Source organism: Panulirus ornatus, chromosome 46 (genome assembly GCF_036320965.1).
Source record: "Panulirus ornatus isolate Po-2019 chromosome 46, ASM3632096v1, whole genome shotgun sequence".
Lineage (NCBI taxonomy): Eukaryota > Metazoa > Arthropoda > Malacostraca > Decapoda > Palinuridae > Panulirus > Panulirus ornatus.
Genome location: NC_092269.1, coordinates 12,875,376 through 12,894,286, shown reverse-complemented (window position 1 = coordinate 12,894,286; position 18,911 = coordinate 12,875,376). Strand labels below are relative to the sequence as shown.

The 18,911-nt window shown below is 41.6% G+C and overlaps 1 protein-coding gene across 1 annotated transcript in view; it reads left to right on the top strand.

Annotated features, from left to right (window-relative positions):
* LOC139763309 (sodium/hydrogen exchanger 2-like) overlaps window positions 1-18,911 on the top strand; it is a 378,447-nt gene that overhangs the window by 17,151 nt on the left and 342,385 nt on the right. The window contains exons 2-3 of the mRNA XM_071689332.1: window positions 1,306-1,398; window positions 1,578-1,775. Of these exons, the coding sequence (XP_071545433.1) occupies window positions 1,317-1,398; window positions 1,578-1,775 (280 nt within the window). The 5' untranslated portion in view covers window positions 1,306-1,316. The remainder of the gene's footprint in view (window positions 1-1,305; window positions 1,399-1,577; window positions 1,776-18,911) is intronic.

The window sequence follows — 18,911 nt, the reverse complement described above, 5'->3', positions numbered from 1 at the left end:
TTCACACCCTTGCGTCACGTATGATACAAGCATGACATTTGCTCCCAACACCAATAACATCAACATAAAAGCCACACACAAAGTAAATACCAACAGAACACTAACTGGAGCCAGATTTGGACTAGAAAATGATTCCTTTAATTCTCTAGAAACAACTTATCCACTGCACTTTAAACTATACATCCCCTGCCTAGTTTCCACCCTCTTAAAAGCAAATATAACAAAGATGCAAACCACACCAAATAATGCATTTAGAACAATCACTGGCTGCTTAACAAGAAATGCTCAACACTTACATAATGAAATAGTTTCTCAGTCCAGTCCCACATCATGATTTGTTTGGCATTCTTGTGCAACAGCACTAGAGCCCTCCCATCCAAGCCAACAATCTTTAAGTGGAAATAAAGAACTTACCCCTGCCTCACACTTGTCACCTCTGCTTACAGATCCCTCAGCAAATATAACACTACACTGAAAAACACATGCACATTGAAATAACTAGACAAGCTCTAAAATGCCACACACCCAGCTCACTCTTATCTCAACCCATCAGACATATACCCATCAGAAGCTGTATTTCTGAGACTAAAATAAGTCATTCTGTCCTGTTAATGCTCTTCACATCTTCCATCTGTACACTACCAACTTTGTTCCAACATATGCCAAGACCTTTCATGCCCTGATTCAGCTTCCAGAACGGAGACACTGAGCACTCACTGCTGAATTGCTTTGCACACACAACATCTTAACACCTTGTGACCTATGGTTGGGACCAATGGATGAGGCCAGCTTCAGGAACCTCATAAACATAGAAGGGACTCCCAGGGTAGGAAGGAAGGGAGTAAGTATGCAAACAAGCATAAACTGCCCAGTTATTTTTTTACCTAATTCAGGTTGTTACCTCTTATAACAAATTCCATCAGGTGTGCCCAGATGATCTAGTGTTTTCCAGTGTTAACCAGGTTTCTGTGAAACACACTCATAAAAAAATGCCCACACAGTTCATCATTTTCTAAAATGCTTGTGTAGATAGAAAGAATACTGATAATGAGGCTACCAGTATTCAAAAAATTACTTAAGGAATACCCAGTGCGACCAGTCTTGTACTGGAATAGAAGTACTTCCTTATCACATGTTACACAAAAACTAAACCTAATTATTTTTTGTTCCTTTGCAAGTATGATTCTATGCATTCCATATTTTACCAAATGTTTTAAAACCATTTTAACCCTGTATTAAGGTATACTGTAGTGATAATGAAGATTGATCAACCTGTTAATTATTTCAATATTGTACAAATTTCAGGAGCTGAGGCAATGCAAGAATTGGTGTATGTGGTTGTGGGCATCTGGGTGTTTGGAGGCTCCTGGTCTGAAGCACTTAACATCAACACTAGGAGTCAGTCTTATAATCTTTTACTTTATTGTATCCACTTGCATTTGACTTTGTAGAGAGTTTTTTTTCCAGACATTTCATAATCAGAAGTAATGTCTTGCAATATATTGTTAAGATGCTGGTGATTATGGTAGCTTATTATACATTATTATACATTATTGTTGGATGTTTACTATATTCAGTAGGCAGTAGTAGAACAGCAGCCTTGACAGTAGATGGCAAAACAGAAATGGCATCAGAGAGAGCTTCAGCCATAGGCAACGATTCATGCAACTCTAACAGTGATGATGAGATCTATTTAGTGGCTTTCAAGTGGCAAGAAGTGGGCATCTTCCTCACCATAGTTATTTTTGTCATCTTTGCAATGTTATCTAAAATCGGTAAGTCTCTGCAGAGTGTGAAAATACACATTTTATCATGATTCTGAAATTTGTTTACCCTCTTATGCCCATTCTGTTTGGAACTTCCTCAAGGGGATGGCCACAGCAGTTCAGGAAACCAGTCGCTCAAAATCTTTTTCACTCTGTCCTTCCACCTCCAATTTGGTCTCCCGCTTCTCCTGTTCCCTTCATCTCTGACACATATATTCTCTTTGTAAATGTTTCCTCACTCATTCTCTCCATATGTCCAAACCATTTCAACACAACCTCTTCTGCTCTCTCAACTACACTTTTTATTTCCTCACATCACCCTTACCCTTTCATTATGTACTCGATCAAACCACCTCACACCTCATATTATCCTCAAACATTTCATTTCCAACACATCCACCCTTCTCTGTACAACATTATCTTTAGCCCATGCCTTGCAACCATATAACATTGTTGGAACTACTATTCCTTCAGACATATCCATTTTTGCTCTTTGAGGTAATGTTCTCTCCTTCTGCAAATTCTTCTGCACATTCTTCATTGCTCCCAGAAACTTTGTCCCCTCCTCCACCCTATGACTCACTTCCGCTTCCATGGATCCATCCGCTGCTTAGTCCACTCCCGGATATCTAAAACACTTCTTTTCCTCCAATTTTTCTCCATTCAAACTTACATTCCAATTAACTTGTCTCTCAACCCTACTGCACCTATTAACCTTGCTCTTATTCACATTTACTCGCAACTTTTCCAAACTCAGTCACCAACTTCTGCAGTTTCTCGCTCAAATCAGCCACTAGAGCTGTATCATCGGCAAACAACAACTGACTCACTTCCCAAACCCTCTTATCCACAACAGACTGCATACTCGGCCCTCACTCCAAAACTCTTGCATTTACCTCCCTAACTACCCCATCCATAAATGAATTAAACAACTATGGGGACATCACACACCCCTGCCACAGATCAACATTTACTGGAAACCAATCACTCTCCTCTCTTCCTGCTCGTACACATGCCTTACATCCTTGGTAATAACTTTTCACTGCTTTTAGCATCTTACCTCCCACACCACATACTCTGAAGACCTTCCACAAAGCATCTCTATCAACCCTGTCATATGCCTTCTCCAGATCCATAAATGCTACATACAAATCCATCTGTTTTTCAAAGTATTTCTTGCATACATTCTTCAAAGCAAACACCTGATCTACACAGCTTCTACCACTTCTGAAACCACACTGCTCCTCCCAAATCTGATGCTCTGTACATGCCTTCCCCTTCTCAGTCAGTACCCCCCAATATGATTTCCGAGGAATACTTGACAAGCTTATACCTCTGTAATTTGAACATTCACCTTTATCCCCTTTGCCTTTGTACAATGGCACTATGCATACATTCTCCCAGTCCTCAGGCACTTCACCATGATCTATACATACATTGATTATCCTTACCAACTAATCAACAACACAGTCATTACCTTTTTTAATAAATTTTACTGCAATACCATCCAAATCTGAACCTTACCAGATTTTATCTTCCGCAAAGCTTTCACTACCTCTTCTCTGTATACGAAACCATTCTCCCTGACCCTCTTACTTCACACACCATCCTGATCAGAAGACCCTATATCTGCCACTCTTTCATCACACACATTCAGTAAACCTTCAAAATATTTACTCCATCTTCTCACTTCATCACTATCTGCTATTACCTCCCTACTCGCGCAAAAGATGCATGTGGCATGAGAAAGGTGGGAGGTGGGCAGATTAGATATGTTAGTGAGTGGTGGGATGAAGAAGTAAAGTTGTTAGCGAAACAGAAAAGAGAGGCATTTGGACAATACTTGCAGGGAAGTAGTGCAAATCACTGGGACATGTATAAAAGAAAGTGGTAGGAAGTCAAGAGAAAATTGCAAGAGGTGAAAAAGAGGGCAATGAGAGTTAGGGTGAGGGAGTGTCATTAAACTTTAGGGAGAATGAAAAGATGTTTTTGGAAGGAAGTAGATAATGTGTAAAACAAGAGAAGCGGGAGACCAAATTGGAAACTGGAGGATGAAGTGAAAAAGACTTTGAGCGATCAGGGCCTGAACGTACAAGAGGGTGAAAGGTTTTTCACAGGTAGCGTCTGGGGTAAACCAGGAAAGTTTTGTGGGGCCTGGAAGGAGCTATAATTTTGGTGCATTATGCATGACAGAAAGAAACCTGTGAACAAATGTGGCCTTTCTTGTCTTTTCCTAGTGCTACCTAGCATGCATGCGGGGGAAGGGGGGTGCCATTTCATATATGGCAGGGTGGCGGTGGGAATGTATGAGGGCAGTATGTATGAATATGTACGTGTATATATGTATATGCCTATGTATACGTTGAGATGTATAGGTATGTATATGTGCGTTTGTGGGCGTTTATGTATATACATGTGTATGTGGGTGGGTTGGGCCATTCGTCTGTTTCCTTGCGCTACCTCACTAACGTGGGAGACACCGACAAATTATAATAATAGAAAAAATATATATATTTATATATTATCCCTAGAGATAGGGGAGAAAGAATACTTCCCATGTGTGTTGTAGAAGGCGATTAAATGGGGAGGGAGTGGGGGGCTGGAAATCCCCCTCTTTCGTTTTTTAATTTTCTAAAAGAAGGGAAAGAGATGGGGGCCAAGGGAGGATAATCCCTCAAAGGCTCAGTCTTCTGTTAGCGAGGTAGCGCAAGGAAACAGACGAAAGAAATGGCCCAACCCACCCACATACACATGTATATACATACACGTCCACACACGCAAATATACATGCCTATACATCTCAATGTACACATATATATAACACACACAGACACATACATATATACCCATGCACACAATTCACACTGTCTGCAAATATACATACCTATACATCTCAACGTATACATATATATACACACAGACATATACATATATACACATGTACATAATTCATACTGTCTGCCTTTATAGATTACCATCGCCACCCTGCCACACATGAAATAACAACCCCCTCCCCCCTCATGTGCGTGAGGTAGTGCTAGGAAAAGACAACAAAGGCCACATTCATTCACATTCAGTTTCTAGCTGCCATGTAATAATGCACCAAAACCACAGCTTCTTTTCCACATCCAGGCCCCACAGAACTTTCCATGGATTACCCCATTTGCTTCACATGCCCTGGTTCAATCCATTGACAGCACATCGATCCTGGTATACCACATCATTCCAATTCACACTATTCCTTGCATGCCTTTCACCCTCCTGCATGTTCAGGCTGCGATCGCTCAAAATCTTTTTCACTCCATCTTTCCACCTCCAATTTGGTCTCCCACTTCTCCTCGTTCCCTCCACCTCTGACACATATATCCTCTTTGTCAATCTTTGCTCACTCATTCTCTCCATGTGACCAAACCATTTCAAAACACCCTCTTCTGCTCTCTCAACCACACTCTTTTTATCACTACACATCTTTCTTACCTTATTATTACTCGATCAAACCATCTCACACCACGTATTGTCCTCAAACATCTCATTTCCAGCACATCCACCCTCCTGCGCACAACTCTATCCATAGCCCAAGCCTCGCAACCATATAACATTGTTGGAACTACTATTCCTTCAAACATACCCATTTTTGCTTTCCGAGATAAAGTTCTTGACTTCCACACATTCTTCAATGCTCCCAGAACTTTCGCCCCCTGCCCCACCCTGTGATTCACTTCCGCTTCCATGGTTCCATCCTCTGCCAAATCCACTCCCGGATATCTAAAACACTTCACTTTCTCCAGTTTTTCTCCATTCAAACTTACCTCCCATTTGACTTGTCCCTTAACCCTACTGTACCTAATAACCTTGCTCTTATTCACATTTACTCTCAGCTTACTTCTTTCACACACTTTACTAAACTCAGTCACCAGCTTCTGCAGTTTCTCACACGAATCAGCCACTAGCGCTGTATCATCAGCGAAGAACAACTGACTCACTTCCCAAGCTCTCTCATCCACAACAGACTGCATACTTGCCCCTCTTTCCAAAACTCTTGCATTCACCTCCCAGACAACCCCATCCATAAACAAATTGAACAACCATGGAGACATCACACACCCCTGCCGCAAACCTACATTCACTGAGAACCAATCACTTTCCTCTCTTCCTACATGTACACATGCCATACATCCTTGATAAAAACTTTTCACTGCTTCTAACAACTTGCCTCCCACACCATACATTCTTAATACCTTCCACAGAGCATCTCTGTCAACTCTATCATATGCCTTCTCCAGATCCATAAATGCTACATACAAATCCATTTGCTTTTCTAAGTATTTCTCACATACATTTTTTCAAAGCAAACACCTGATCCACACATCCTCTACCACTTCTGAAACCACACTGCTCTTCCCCAATCTGATGCTCTGTACATGCCTTCACCCTCTCAATCAGTACCCTCCCATATAATTTACCAGGAATACTCAACAAACTTATACCTCTGTAATTTGAGAACTCACTTTTATCCCCTTTGCCATTGTATAATGGCATTATACAAACATTTTGCCAATCCTCTGGCACCTCACCATGAGACATACATACATTAGGTAACCTTACCAACCAGTCTACAATACAGTCACCCCCTTTTTTTAATAGATTCTAATGCAATACCATCCAAACCTGCTGCCTTGCCGGCTTTCATCTTCCACAAAGCTTTTACTACCTCTTCTCTGTTTACCAAATCATTTTCCCTAACCCTTTCACTTTGCACCCCACCTCGACCAAAACACCCTATATCAGCCACTCTATCATCAAACACATTCAACAAATCTTCAAAATACTCACTCCATCTCCTCACATCACCACTACTTGTTATTGCCTCCCCATTAGCCTCCTTCGCTGAAGTTCCCATTTGTTCCCTTATCTTATGCACTTTATTTACCTCCTTCCAAAACGTCTTTTTATTCTCCCTAAAATTTGATGATACTCTCTCACTCCAACTCTCATTTTCCCTCTTTTTCACCCCTTTCACCTTTCTCTTGAACTCCTGCCTCTTTCTTTTATACATCTCCCACTCATTTGCATTATTTCCCTGAAAAAATCGTCCAAAAGCCTCTCTCTTCTCTTTCACTAATAATCTTACTTCTTCATCCCACCACTCACTCCCCTTTCTAATCTGCCCACCTCTCATGCTTCTCATGCCACAAGCATCTTTTGCACAAGCCATCACTGCTTCCCTAAATACATCCCATTCCTCCCCCACTCCCCTTATGTCCTTAGTTCTCACCTTTTTCCATTCTGCACTCAGTCTCTCCTGGTACTTCCTCACACAAGTCTCTTTCCCAATCTCATTTACTCTCACTACTCTTTGCACCCGAACATTCTCTCTTCTTTTTTGAAAACCTCTACAAATCTTCACGTTTGCCTCCACCAGATAATGATCAGACATTCCTCCAGTTGCACCTCTCAGCACATTAACATCCAAAAGTCTCTCTTTCGCGCGCCTATCAACTAACACGTAATCCAATAATGCTCTCTGGCAATCTCCCCTACTTACATACGTATACTTATGTATATCTCTCTTTTTAAACCAGGAATTACCAATCACCAGTCCTTTTTCAGCAAGTGAATCTACAAGCTCTTCACCATTTCCATTTACAACACTGAACATCCCATGTGCACCAATTATTCCCTAAACTGCCACATTGCTCACCTTTGCATTCAAATCACCCATCACTATAACCCGGTCTTGTGCATCAAAACTACTAACACACTCACTCATCTGCTCCCAAAACGCTTGCCTCTCAAGATCTTTCTTCTCATGCCCAGGTGCATATGCACCAGGAATCACCCATCTCTCTCCATCCTTTTTCAGTTTTACCCATATCAATATAGAGTTTACTTTCTTACACTCTATCACATACTCCCATCACTCCTGTTTCAGGAGTAATGCTACTCCTGAAGAGGGGGAAGGCATGTACAGAGCATCAGATTGGGGAAGAGCATTGTGGTTTCAGAAGTGGTAGAGGATGTGTGGATCAGGTGTTTGCATTGAAGAATGTATGTGAGAAATACTTAGAAAAGCAAATGGATTTATATGTAGCATTTATGGATCTGGAGAAGGCATATGATAGAGTTGACAGAGATGCTCTGTGGAAGGTATTAAGAATATATGTTGTGGAAGGCAAGTTGTTAGAAGCAGTGAAAAGTTTTTATCGAGGATGGAGGGCATGCGTACGTGTAGGAAGAGAGGAAAATGATTGGTTCTCAGTGAATGTTGGTTTGCGGCAGGGGTGCGTGATGGCACCATGGTTGTTTAATTTGTTTATGGATGGGGTAGTTAGGGAGGTGAATACAAGAGTTTTGGAAAGAGGGGCAAATATGCAGTTTGTTGTGGATGAGAGAGCTTGGGAAGTGAGTCATTTGTTGTTCGCTGATAATACAGCACTAGTGGCTGATTCGGGTGAGAAACTGCAGAAGCTGGTGACTGAGTTTGGTAAAGTGTGTGAAAGAAGTAAGCTGAGAGTAAGTGTGAATAAGAAGAAGGTTATTAGGTACAGTAGGGTTGAGGGACAAGGCAATTAGGAGGTAAGTTTTAATGGAGAAAAACTGGAGGAAGTGGAGTGTTTTAGATATCTGGGAGTGGATTTGGCAGTGGATGGAACCATGGAAGCGGAAGTGAATCATAGGGTGGGGGATGGGGTGAAATTTCTAGGAGTGTTGAAAAATGTGTGGAAATCGAGAACGTTATCTAGGAAAGCAAAAATGGGTATGTTTGAAGGAATAATGGTTCCAACAATGTTATATGGTTGCGAGGCGTGGGCTATAGATTTGTTGTGCAGAGTAGGGTGGATGTGCTGGAAATGAGATGTTTGAGGACAATATGTGGTGTGAGGTGATTTGATCGAGTAAGTAATGAAAGGGTAAGAGTGTGGTTGAGAGAGTAGAAGAGGGTGTTTTGAAATGGTTTGGTCACATGGAGAGAAGGAGTGAGGAAAAATTGACATAGAGGATATATGTGTCAGAGTTGGAGGGAACGAGGAGATGTGGGAGACCAAATTGGATGTGGAAAGATGGAGTGAAAAAGATTTTGAGTGATCGGGACCTGAACATGCAGGAGGGTGAAAGGCGTGCAAGGAATAGAGTGAATTGGAATGATTTGGTATACCGGGGTCGATGTGCTGTCAATGGATTGAACGAGGGCATGTGAAGTGTCTGGGGTAAACCATGGAAAGTTTTGTGGTGCCTGGGTGTGGAAAGGGAGCTGTGGTTTCGGTGCATTATATATGACAGCTAGAGACTGAGTGTGAACGAATGTGGCTTTTGTTGTCTTTTTACTAGCTCTGCCTTGCACACATGAGGGGGGAGGGGTTGTCATTTCATGTGTGGCAGGGTGGCGACGGGAATGAATAAGGGCAGACAGTATGAATTATGTACATGTGTATATATGTATATGTCTGTGTGTGTATATATATATGTATACGTTGAGATGTATAGGTATGTATATGTGCGTGTGTGGACGTGTATGTATATACATGTGTATGTGGTTGGGTATGTCCATTGTTTTGTCTGTTTCCTTGCGCTACCTCGCTAATGCGGGAGACAGTGACAAAGTATAATAAATGAATAAATAGATGAATATGTATATACGTATATACACACATGTGCATATCCATACTCGCTGCCTTCATCCATTCCTATCACCACCCCACCACACACAAAATAGCCCCCCCAAGCGAGGCAACGCCAAGAACAGACAAAAAGGCCACATTCGTTCACATTCAGTCTCTAACTATCGTGTAATGCACTGAAACCATTGCTCCCTTTCCAAATCCACACACCTTTCCATGGTTTACCCCAGATGCTTCATATGCCCTGGTTCAATCCATTGACAGCACGTCCACCCCGTTATACCACATCGTTCCAATTCACTTTATTCCTTGCATGCCTTTCACCCTCCTGTATGTTCAGGCCCCAATTGCTCAAACTATTTTTCACTGTCCTTCCTCCTCCAATTTGGTCTCCCACTTCTCCTTGTTCCCTCCACCTCTGACACATATATCCTTTTTGTTAATCTTTCCTCACTCATTCTTTCCTTGTGTCCAAACCATTTCAACACACCCTCTTCTCCTCTCTCAACCATACTCTTTTTATTACCACACATAGCTCTTACCCTTTCATTACTTACTCGATCAAATCACCTCCCACCACATATTGTCTTCATGCATATCATAGCCCATGCCTCGCAGCCTTATAACATTGTTCTAATCACTATTCCTTCAAACATACCCATTTTTGCTCTTCCAGATAACGTTCTCGCCTTCCACACTTTCTTCGATACTCCCAGAACCCTTTGATTCACTTCCGCTTCCATGGTTCCACCTGCTGCTAAATCCACTTCCAGATATCTAAAACACTTCACTTCCTTCAATTTTTCTCCATTCAAAGTTACCTCCCAATTAACTTGTCCTTCAACCCTACTAATAACCTTGCTGTTATTCACATTTACTCTCAACTTTCTTCTTTCACACACTTTATCAAACTGTTACCAACTTCTGTAGTTTCTCACCCTAATCAGCCAATAGCGCTGTATCATCAACGAAAAACAACTGACTCACTACCGAAGCCCTCTCATCCAGAACAGACTGTGTACTTGCCCCTCTCTTGAAAACTCTTGCAGTACCTCCCTAGCCACCCCACCCATAAACAAATTAAACAACCTTGGAGATATCATGCACCCCTGTTGCAAACTGACATTCACTGGGAACTTATCACTTTCCTCTCTTCCTTCTCGTACTTATGCCTTACATCTTGTGGTAAAAACCTTTCACTGCTTACAGCAACGTACCTCCCTCACCATATACTCTTAAAGCATTCCACAAAGTATCTGTATCAACCCTATCATATATATGCCCTCTCAAGACCCATAAATGCTGCATAGAAATCCATCTGTTTTTCTAAGTATTTCTCACATACATTCCTCAAAGCAAACACCTGATCCACACATCCTCTACCACTTCTGAAACCACACTGCTCTTCTCCAATCTGATGCTCTGTACATGCTTTTACCCTCTTAATGAATACCCTCCCATATATTTTCCCAGAAATACTCAGTGAACTTATTCCTTTGTAATTTGAACAATCAAATTTATCCCCTTTGCCTTTGTACAATGGCACTATGCATGCATTCCGCCAATCCTTAGGCACTTCACCATGATCCATACATACTTTGAATATCCTTACCAACCAGTCAACAACACAGTCACCACCTTTTTATAATTAATTCCACTGAAATACCATCCAAACCCACTGCCTTTTCAGCTTTAATCTTCTGCAAAGCTTCTACTACCTCTTTTCTGTTTACCAAGTCATTCTCCCTGACCCTCTCACTTCGCCCACCACCCCAACCAAAACGCTCTATATCTTCCACTCTGTCATCAAACACATTCAACAAACCTTCAAGATACTCACTGCATCTCCTTCTCACTTTGTCACTACTTGTTATTACCTCCCTATTTGCCCCATCACTGATGTTCCCATTTGTTCTCTTGTCTTGCACACTTTATTTACCTCCTTCCAAAGCATCTTATTATTCTCCTTAGAATTTAATGATTCTCTCTCACCTGAACTGTCATTTGCCCTCTTTTTCACCTCTTGCACCTTTCTGTTGACCTCCTGCCACCTTCTTTTATACATCTCCCAGTCATTTGCACTACTTCCCAGGAAAAACCATCCAAATGCCACTGTCTTCTCTTTCACTAACATGAGCCAGGTACCCATTTTATTGAACAACCCCTAAGGTTTTATGAACAGCTGTTTTTGCCATGGACTGACTGCTGCAACTAGGATTTGAAGCTGTGTACTCAACCCTGGGTGTCCCATGAATGCTTCACGGTCAGGAATGCTAACTGCTGCTAATTTTTTTTCTTTTCAAAATGAACTTGTTTCATATTCACTGACCATTTCTTGCATCAGTAAAGTACAGACCTGTGTCTTGTAGTTAGTGGGGTTTGAACATTTTTGTATAACAGTTAGCATTACTGAATGTCGTGCATGCATAGGCCGCATGGGATCAAACTTACTTAGGTTTGAATCCTTGTAGCAGCAGCCAGTTCATGCTCCACAATGTTCTTTCCCTATGGGCTGGTCGATAAAATGGGTACCTGGCATGAGCTAAGGTGTGAGCATGTGTGTGTGTGCATACATACATTGGCATAAAGACATGGTATATATACACAAGGTTAAGATATGGAAGAACATGAGTGTAAAACTCTGTCCCAGTAACAAACAAATAGCAGTCACGAGGAACATATGAAAAAGAAGCCTCAGTCAGTCACATCCATTCTCTAGCTGTGGTGTATATTGCGAGGAAACCACAATCTCCTATCCTCAGCCAGGCCCCATAGATCTTTACATGTTATCCCCCAACTGCATCATATTCCTTGGTTCAGTTCATTGATGGCAAGTCTCCCCTTATATACCACATTGATCCACTTCACCTAGTTCTGTGCATGTCTTTCACCCTTTTGCATATTAAGACCTTAAGTACTCAGAGTCTTTCATCCTATCCTTCCATCTCCAGTTTGGTATCCCTATCTCCTTTTCCCCTCCTTTTCTGACATATATCTTCTTTGTCAACATCTCACTCAATTTCTTTGTGTGTCCAAACCATTTTAGCACTTTCTCTTCAGCTCTCTTCACCACACTGTTATTATCAGACCTCTTTCCCACTCTATCTCTCTTTTAGTATGTCAGATGCCCATTCTCTTTGGGAACTCCCATCAAGGGGGTGGCCATGGTAAAAGAATCTCCATTTATAACTGTCCTTACGTGCTTCCCTTGCATACACCATTCCATGCATTCTTCCATCATTTCTTTCCCTCCAGTATTCTTCCTATATATTTCACCATGTCATAGATGGTCTTCTCTCATCAACCCCTTAATTGCTCTCTCATATACTCTCTTTATGAACTCTCCATCGTGTATTCTTTCCATGTGACTAAACAACCTCAAATTATTATTTTTCACCCACCTTACCAGTCCACAGTTCATTCCCTTTGCATTCCCTGCTATATGTTATCTCTCTTACACCACTTCATTTCTTTCTTCATTCCAGCTATTCATACCACATACTCCTCTCAAATAGCTCATTTCTAAAGTCTGGATTCTTGACCTCTGTTCATATTTTCGCTGCACAGGTCAGGGCTAGGAGGACTTTGCTGACCCTTAATCCTTTCTTCACTTCCATACTTACATCTCTACCCTTCATTATTATATTAAGGGATCCAGTGACTCTTCTACTTTGTACTGCTCTCTCACCTTATCTCTCCTCCCATTTCCCCAAACTTAACCAAGATAACTCCTGAATACTTACATTCTCTTGCCTCTTTCAGTCTTTCTTCCCCCTTATCTGTAACACAGTAGAAAACTTTTTTCACCCTATAGGGTTTTGCAGCATCTACACTTTCACTCCATACCCTTTCAAACACTATAATTTTACTTTTACATGCATTTACCTTCAATTGCACATGCTTACACACATCATGAAACACACTTTCAGCCTTCTGCAACTGCTCTTAACTCTCAGCAAACAACACAGGATCATCCACAAACATGCTTCACTAGCCACCATACTTCACCACAACACTTTATCTCTGCGTCTCCTTTCCTTAATTTTGTTTTCACTTTTCTTATCACTCGATCCATATAGATGTTGAAAAGCCATGGTGACATCTAACAACCCAGCCTCACACCCATATGTATGCCAAAACTTTCATTCAATTCTACCCACTCTTCCACATGCATTTGCTTCTCTATGGAAGGCTTTTGTAAATCTAGCAGTTGTCTTCCAACCCCATATATCCTTACCACATCCCATAAAGCATTGCACTCAACTCAGTCATACACTTTCTCCAGATCCATAAAAGCCACATACAGCTTCTTACCTTTTGCCAGACATTTTTCCACAATCACTCACCACAAAAACCTGCTCTTTACATCCCTGCTTTTTCTAAACCCCCTTATTCCTCACTTATTCTGCATTCAGTCACTTCCGTCATGCTATCAGTCAACATTCTTGCATGCATTTTCCTCTTCACCTCCTCAAAAGCCTGTGTCCCTCAGTCATACCCTTAACTGCCATGATACTCACTCACATTTAACTCATCCATAGCTAATACCTGATGATCTCTTGCTGATACATACACTCCGCTGCTCCCAAACCACTTTCCTCTCGTCATCTTCCTTCTCATGGTCAGGTGTATAACCTCTAATACTCACCTTTCTTTCACAATCCACTTTCCTTTTTACCCACATCAGTGTGGAACTCATTTCCTTACATTCTTTCTCACATTTCCACAACTCCTGCTTCAGCAATAGTGCTACCTCTTCAGACTAAAAAATATTGATTTTTTCTGGGAAGCATGATAAGCTAAAATGGAGAAGATTTGAGGCAAAACAAATAGAAAAGACAAAAAAAATCACCTTTGTGGCTGTTGGTAGGCCAACATACCCTTGTTGACCCTCCTTAGCTGATGCCAACCACATTCACATAATCTTCTCAAAAAGTATTACATAGTTTTTTTTTTTTTTTTTTCGCTGTCTCCCGCGTTTGCGAGGTAGCGCAAGGAAACAGACGAAAGAAATGGCCCAACCCACCCCCATACACATGTATATACATACGTCCACACACGCAAATATACATACCTACACAGCTTTCCATGGTTTACCCCAGACGCTTCACATGCCTTGATTCAATCCACTGACAGCACGTCAACCCCGGTATACCACATCGCTCCAATTCACTCTATTCCTTGCCCTCCTTTCACCCTCCTGCATGTTCAGGCCCCGATCACACAAAATCTTTTTCACTCCATCTTTCCACCTCCAATTTGGTCTCCCTCTTCTCCTCGTTCCCTCCACCTCCGACACATATATCCTCTTGGTCAGTCTTTCCTCACTCATTCTCTCCATGTGCCCAAACCATTTCAAAACACCATCTTCTGCTCTCTCAACCACGCTCTTTTTATTTCCACACATCTCTCTTACCCTTACGTTACTTACTCGATCAAACCACCTCACACCACACATTGTCCTCAAACATCTCATTTCCAGCACATCTATCCTCCTGCACACAACTCTATCCATAGCCCACGCCTCGCAACCATACAACATTGTTGGAACCACTATTCCTTCAAACATACCCATTTTTGCTTTCCGAGATAATGTTCTCGACTTCCACACATTCTTCAAGGCTCCCAGAATTTTCGCCCCCTCCCCCACCCTATGATCCACTTCCGCTTCCATGGTTCCATCCGCTGCCAGATCCACTCCCAGATATCTAAAACACTTCACTTCCTCCAGTTTTTCTCCATTCAAACTCACCTCCCAATTGACTTGACCCTCAACCCTACTGTGCCTAATAACCTTGCTCTTATTCACATTTACTCTTAACTTTCTTCTTCCACACACTTTACCAAACTCAGTCACCAGATAGTTTTGTATGATTCATAATACAAAAAACTAAGTGTGCAATAAGTAAGTGTAATTAGCAACGAATTTCATGTAAAGTCACACAAAACAGCTAAAAAGTAATGTTTACTTTGTGGCAAGTGCATATCTAGCAGTGTCAGTTGTGGCTGTGTAGCATAATGTACTAGATGAGTATGTAATAATTATTCCTGTAATATTACTTGGACCTGAGCCAAACTTACTTGTATATTTGTTTTCTGCATTCTGTTAGAATAATCTTCCATATTTTAAGAAGAAAAATACTTCTCGTTAATCTTGAAATGTCCGGTATTTGGCGGGGTAGGGAGAACTTTTAGTGGAAGTTAAAGGATTAAGTGGAAGAAGATCCTTCATCTTCTGATATGTCAGCATCCTGAGATGCATTGCCATCTTCAAAATGAATAGTTGAGAAAAGGCTTTCCTGATAGATCTGCATTTCTATTTTATGGTGCAGATTTACTCTCATGAACACCATAATAGCAAGCAGCTGATGAAGAGCAAGACCCAGGCTTGAGTTCATTTAGTATCTCGAACAGGTTCACTAATAGAGGGAGTATTTACTAGTTGCTTAGGCATAGTGATGACTGGTTGAAGAGGTCAGAATTGTAGAAATATGCAATTGGCAAATGATGCATTCTTAATCTTTGAATGCTAGCAAAGAACTGATATGTTGGGTAGTGTGGCATGTGCTACATCTGCACCCTGTAGCATGCAACCAGCTGGCCTTGCATTATATTGTGACAGCTTGTGTTACAGTTGAAAAATGGATGTAATATAGGTGCACATCCCATGCTTTATTGAAATCTTTATATCGAACTGTGCTGTACTGTGACACTATTTTATTGCCTTTGTATAAATTCAAGTGGAACAAAGGTCAGTGTTTGAATTACAGAGGGATAAGTTTATTGTGTGAACCAAAGTTGTGTGGGAGACTTGATTGAGAGGATGATGGCAAACTTAAAGCATCAGATTGGGGAGGAACAGTTGATTTTAGGAGTAAAAGAAGATAAGTCACTCAGGTGTTTGCTTTGAAGAATATGTGTGAGAAGTACTTAGAGAAAGAAGGATTTATATGTGGCTTTTATGAATCTGGTGAAAGCATATGATACATCTGATAGAGATTCTTTTTATTTTTATTTATTTATTTTATTATACTTTATCGCTGTCTCCCGCGTTTGCGAGGTAGCGCAAGGAAACAGACGAAAGAAATGGCCCAACCCCTCCCCTACACATGTATATACATACGTCCACACACGCAAATATACATACCTACACAGCTTTCCATGGTTTACCCCAGACGCTTCACATGCCTTGATTCAATCCACTGACAGCACGTCAACCCCGGTATACCACATCGCTCCAATTCACTCTATTCCTTGCCCTCCTTTCACCCTCCTGCATGTTCAGGCCCCGATCACACAAAATCTTTTTCACTCCATCTTTCCACCTCCAATTTGGTCTCCCTCTTCTCCTCGTTCCCTCCACCTCCGACACATATATCCTCTTGGTCAATCTTTCCTCACTCATTCTCTCCATGTGCCCAAACCATTTCAAAACACCATCTTCTGCTCTCTCAACCACACTCTTTTTATTTCCACACATCTCTCTTACCCTTACGTTACTCACTCGATCAAACCACCTCACACCACACATTGTCCTCAAACATCTCATTTCCAGCACATCCATCCTCCTGCGCACAACTCTATCCATAGCCCACGCCTCGCAACCATACAACATTGTTGGAACCACTATTCCTTCAAACATACCCATTTTTGCTTTCCGAGATAATGTTCTCGACTTCCACACATTCTTCAAGGCTCCCAGAATTTTCTCCCCCTCCCCCACCCTATGATCCACTTCCGCTTCCATGGTTCCATCCGCTGCCAGATCCACTCCCAGATATCTAAAACACTTCACTTCCTCCAGTTTTTCTCCATTCAAACTCACCTCCCAATTGACTTGACCCTCAATCCTACTGTACCTAATAACCTTGCTCTTATTCACATTTACTCTTAACTTTCTTCTTCCACACACTTTACCAAACTCAGTCACCAGCTTCTGCAGTTTCTCACATGAATCAGCCACCAGCGCTGTGTCATCAGCGAACAACAACTGACTCACTTCCCAAGCTCTCTCATCCCCAACAGACTTCATACTTGCCCCTCTTTCCAAAACTCTTGCATTTACCTCCCTAACAACCCCATCCATAAACAAATTAAACAACCATGGAGACATCACACACCCCTGCCGCAAACCTACATTCACTGAGAACCAATCACTTTCCTCTCTTCCTACACGTACACATGCCTTACATCCTCGATAAAAACTTTTCACTGCTTCTAACAACTTTCCTCCCACACCGTATATTCTTAATACCTTCCACAGAGCATCTCTATCAACTCTATCATATGCCTTCTCCAGATCCATAAATGCTACATACAAATCCATTTGCTTTTCTAAGTATTTCTCACATACATTCTTCAAAGCAAACACCTGATCCACACATCCTCTACCACTTCTGAAACCACACTGCTCTTCCCCAATCTGATGCTCTGTACATGCCTTCACCCTCTCAATCAATACCCTCCCATATAATTTACCAGGAATACTCAACAAACTTATACCTCTGTAATTTGAGCACTCACTCTTATCCCCTTTGCCTTTGTACAATGGCACTATGCACGCATTCCGCCAATCCTCAGGCACCTCACCATGAGTCATACATACATTAAATAACCTTACCAACCAGTCAACAATACAGTCACCCCCTTTTTTAATAAATTCCACTGCAGTACCATCGAAACCTGCTGCCTTGCCGGCTTTCATCTTCCGCAAAGCTTTCACTACCTCTTCTCTGTTTACCAAATCATTTTCCCTAACACTCTCACTTTGCACACCACCTCGACCAAAACACCCTATATCTGCCACTCTATCATCAAACACATTCAACAAACCTTCGAAATACTCTCTCCTCACATCACCACTACTTGTTATCACCTCCCCATTTGCGCCCTTCACTGAAGTTCCCATTTGCTCCCTTGTCTTATGCACTTTATTTACCTCCTTCCAGAACATCTTTTTATTTTCCCTAAAATTTAATGATACTCTCTCACCTCAACTCTCATTTGCCCTTTTTTTCACCTCTTGCACCTTTCTCTTGACCTCCTGTCTCTTTCTTTTATACATCTCTCACTCAATTGCATTTTTTCTCTGCAAAAATCGTCCAAATGCCTCTCTCTTCTCTTTCACTAATACTCTTACTTCTTCATCCCACCACTCACTACCCTTTCTAATCAACCCACCTCCCACTCTTCTCATGCCACAAGCATCTTTTGCGCAATCCATCACTGATTCCCTAAATACATCCCATTCCTCCCCCACTCCCCTTACTTCCATTGTTCTCACCTTTTTCCATTCTGTACTCAGTCTCTCCTGGTACTTCCTCACACAGGTCTCCTTCTCAAGCTCACTTACTCTCACCACCCTCTTCACCCCAACATTCACTCTTCTTTTCTGAAAACCCATACAAATCTTCACCTTAGCCTCCACAAGATAATGATCAGACATCCCTCCAGTTGCACCTCTCAGCACATTAACATCCAAAAGTCTCTCTTTCGCACGCCTGTCAATTAACACGTAATCCAATAA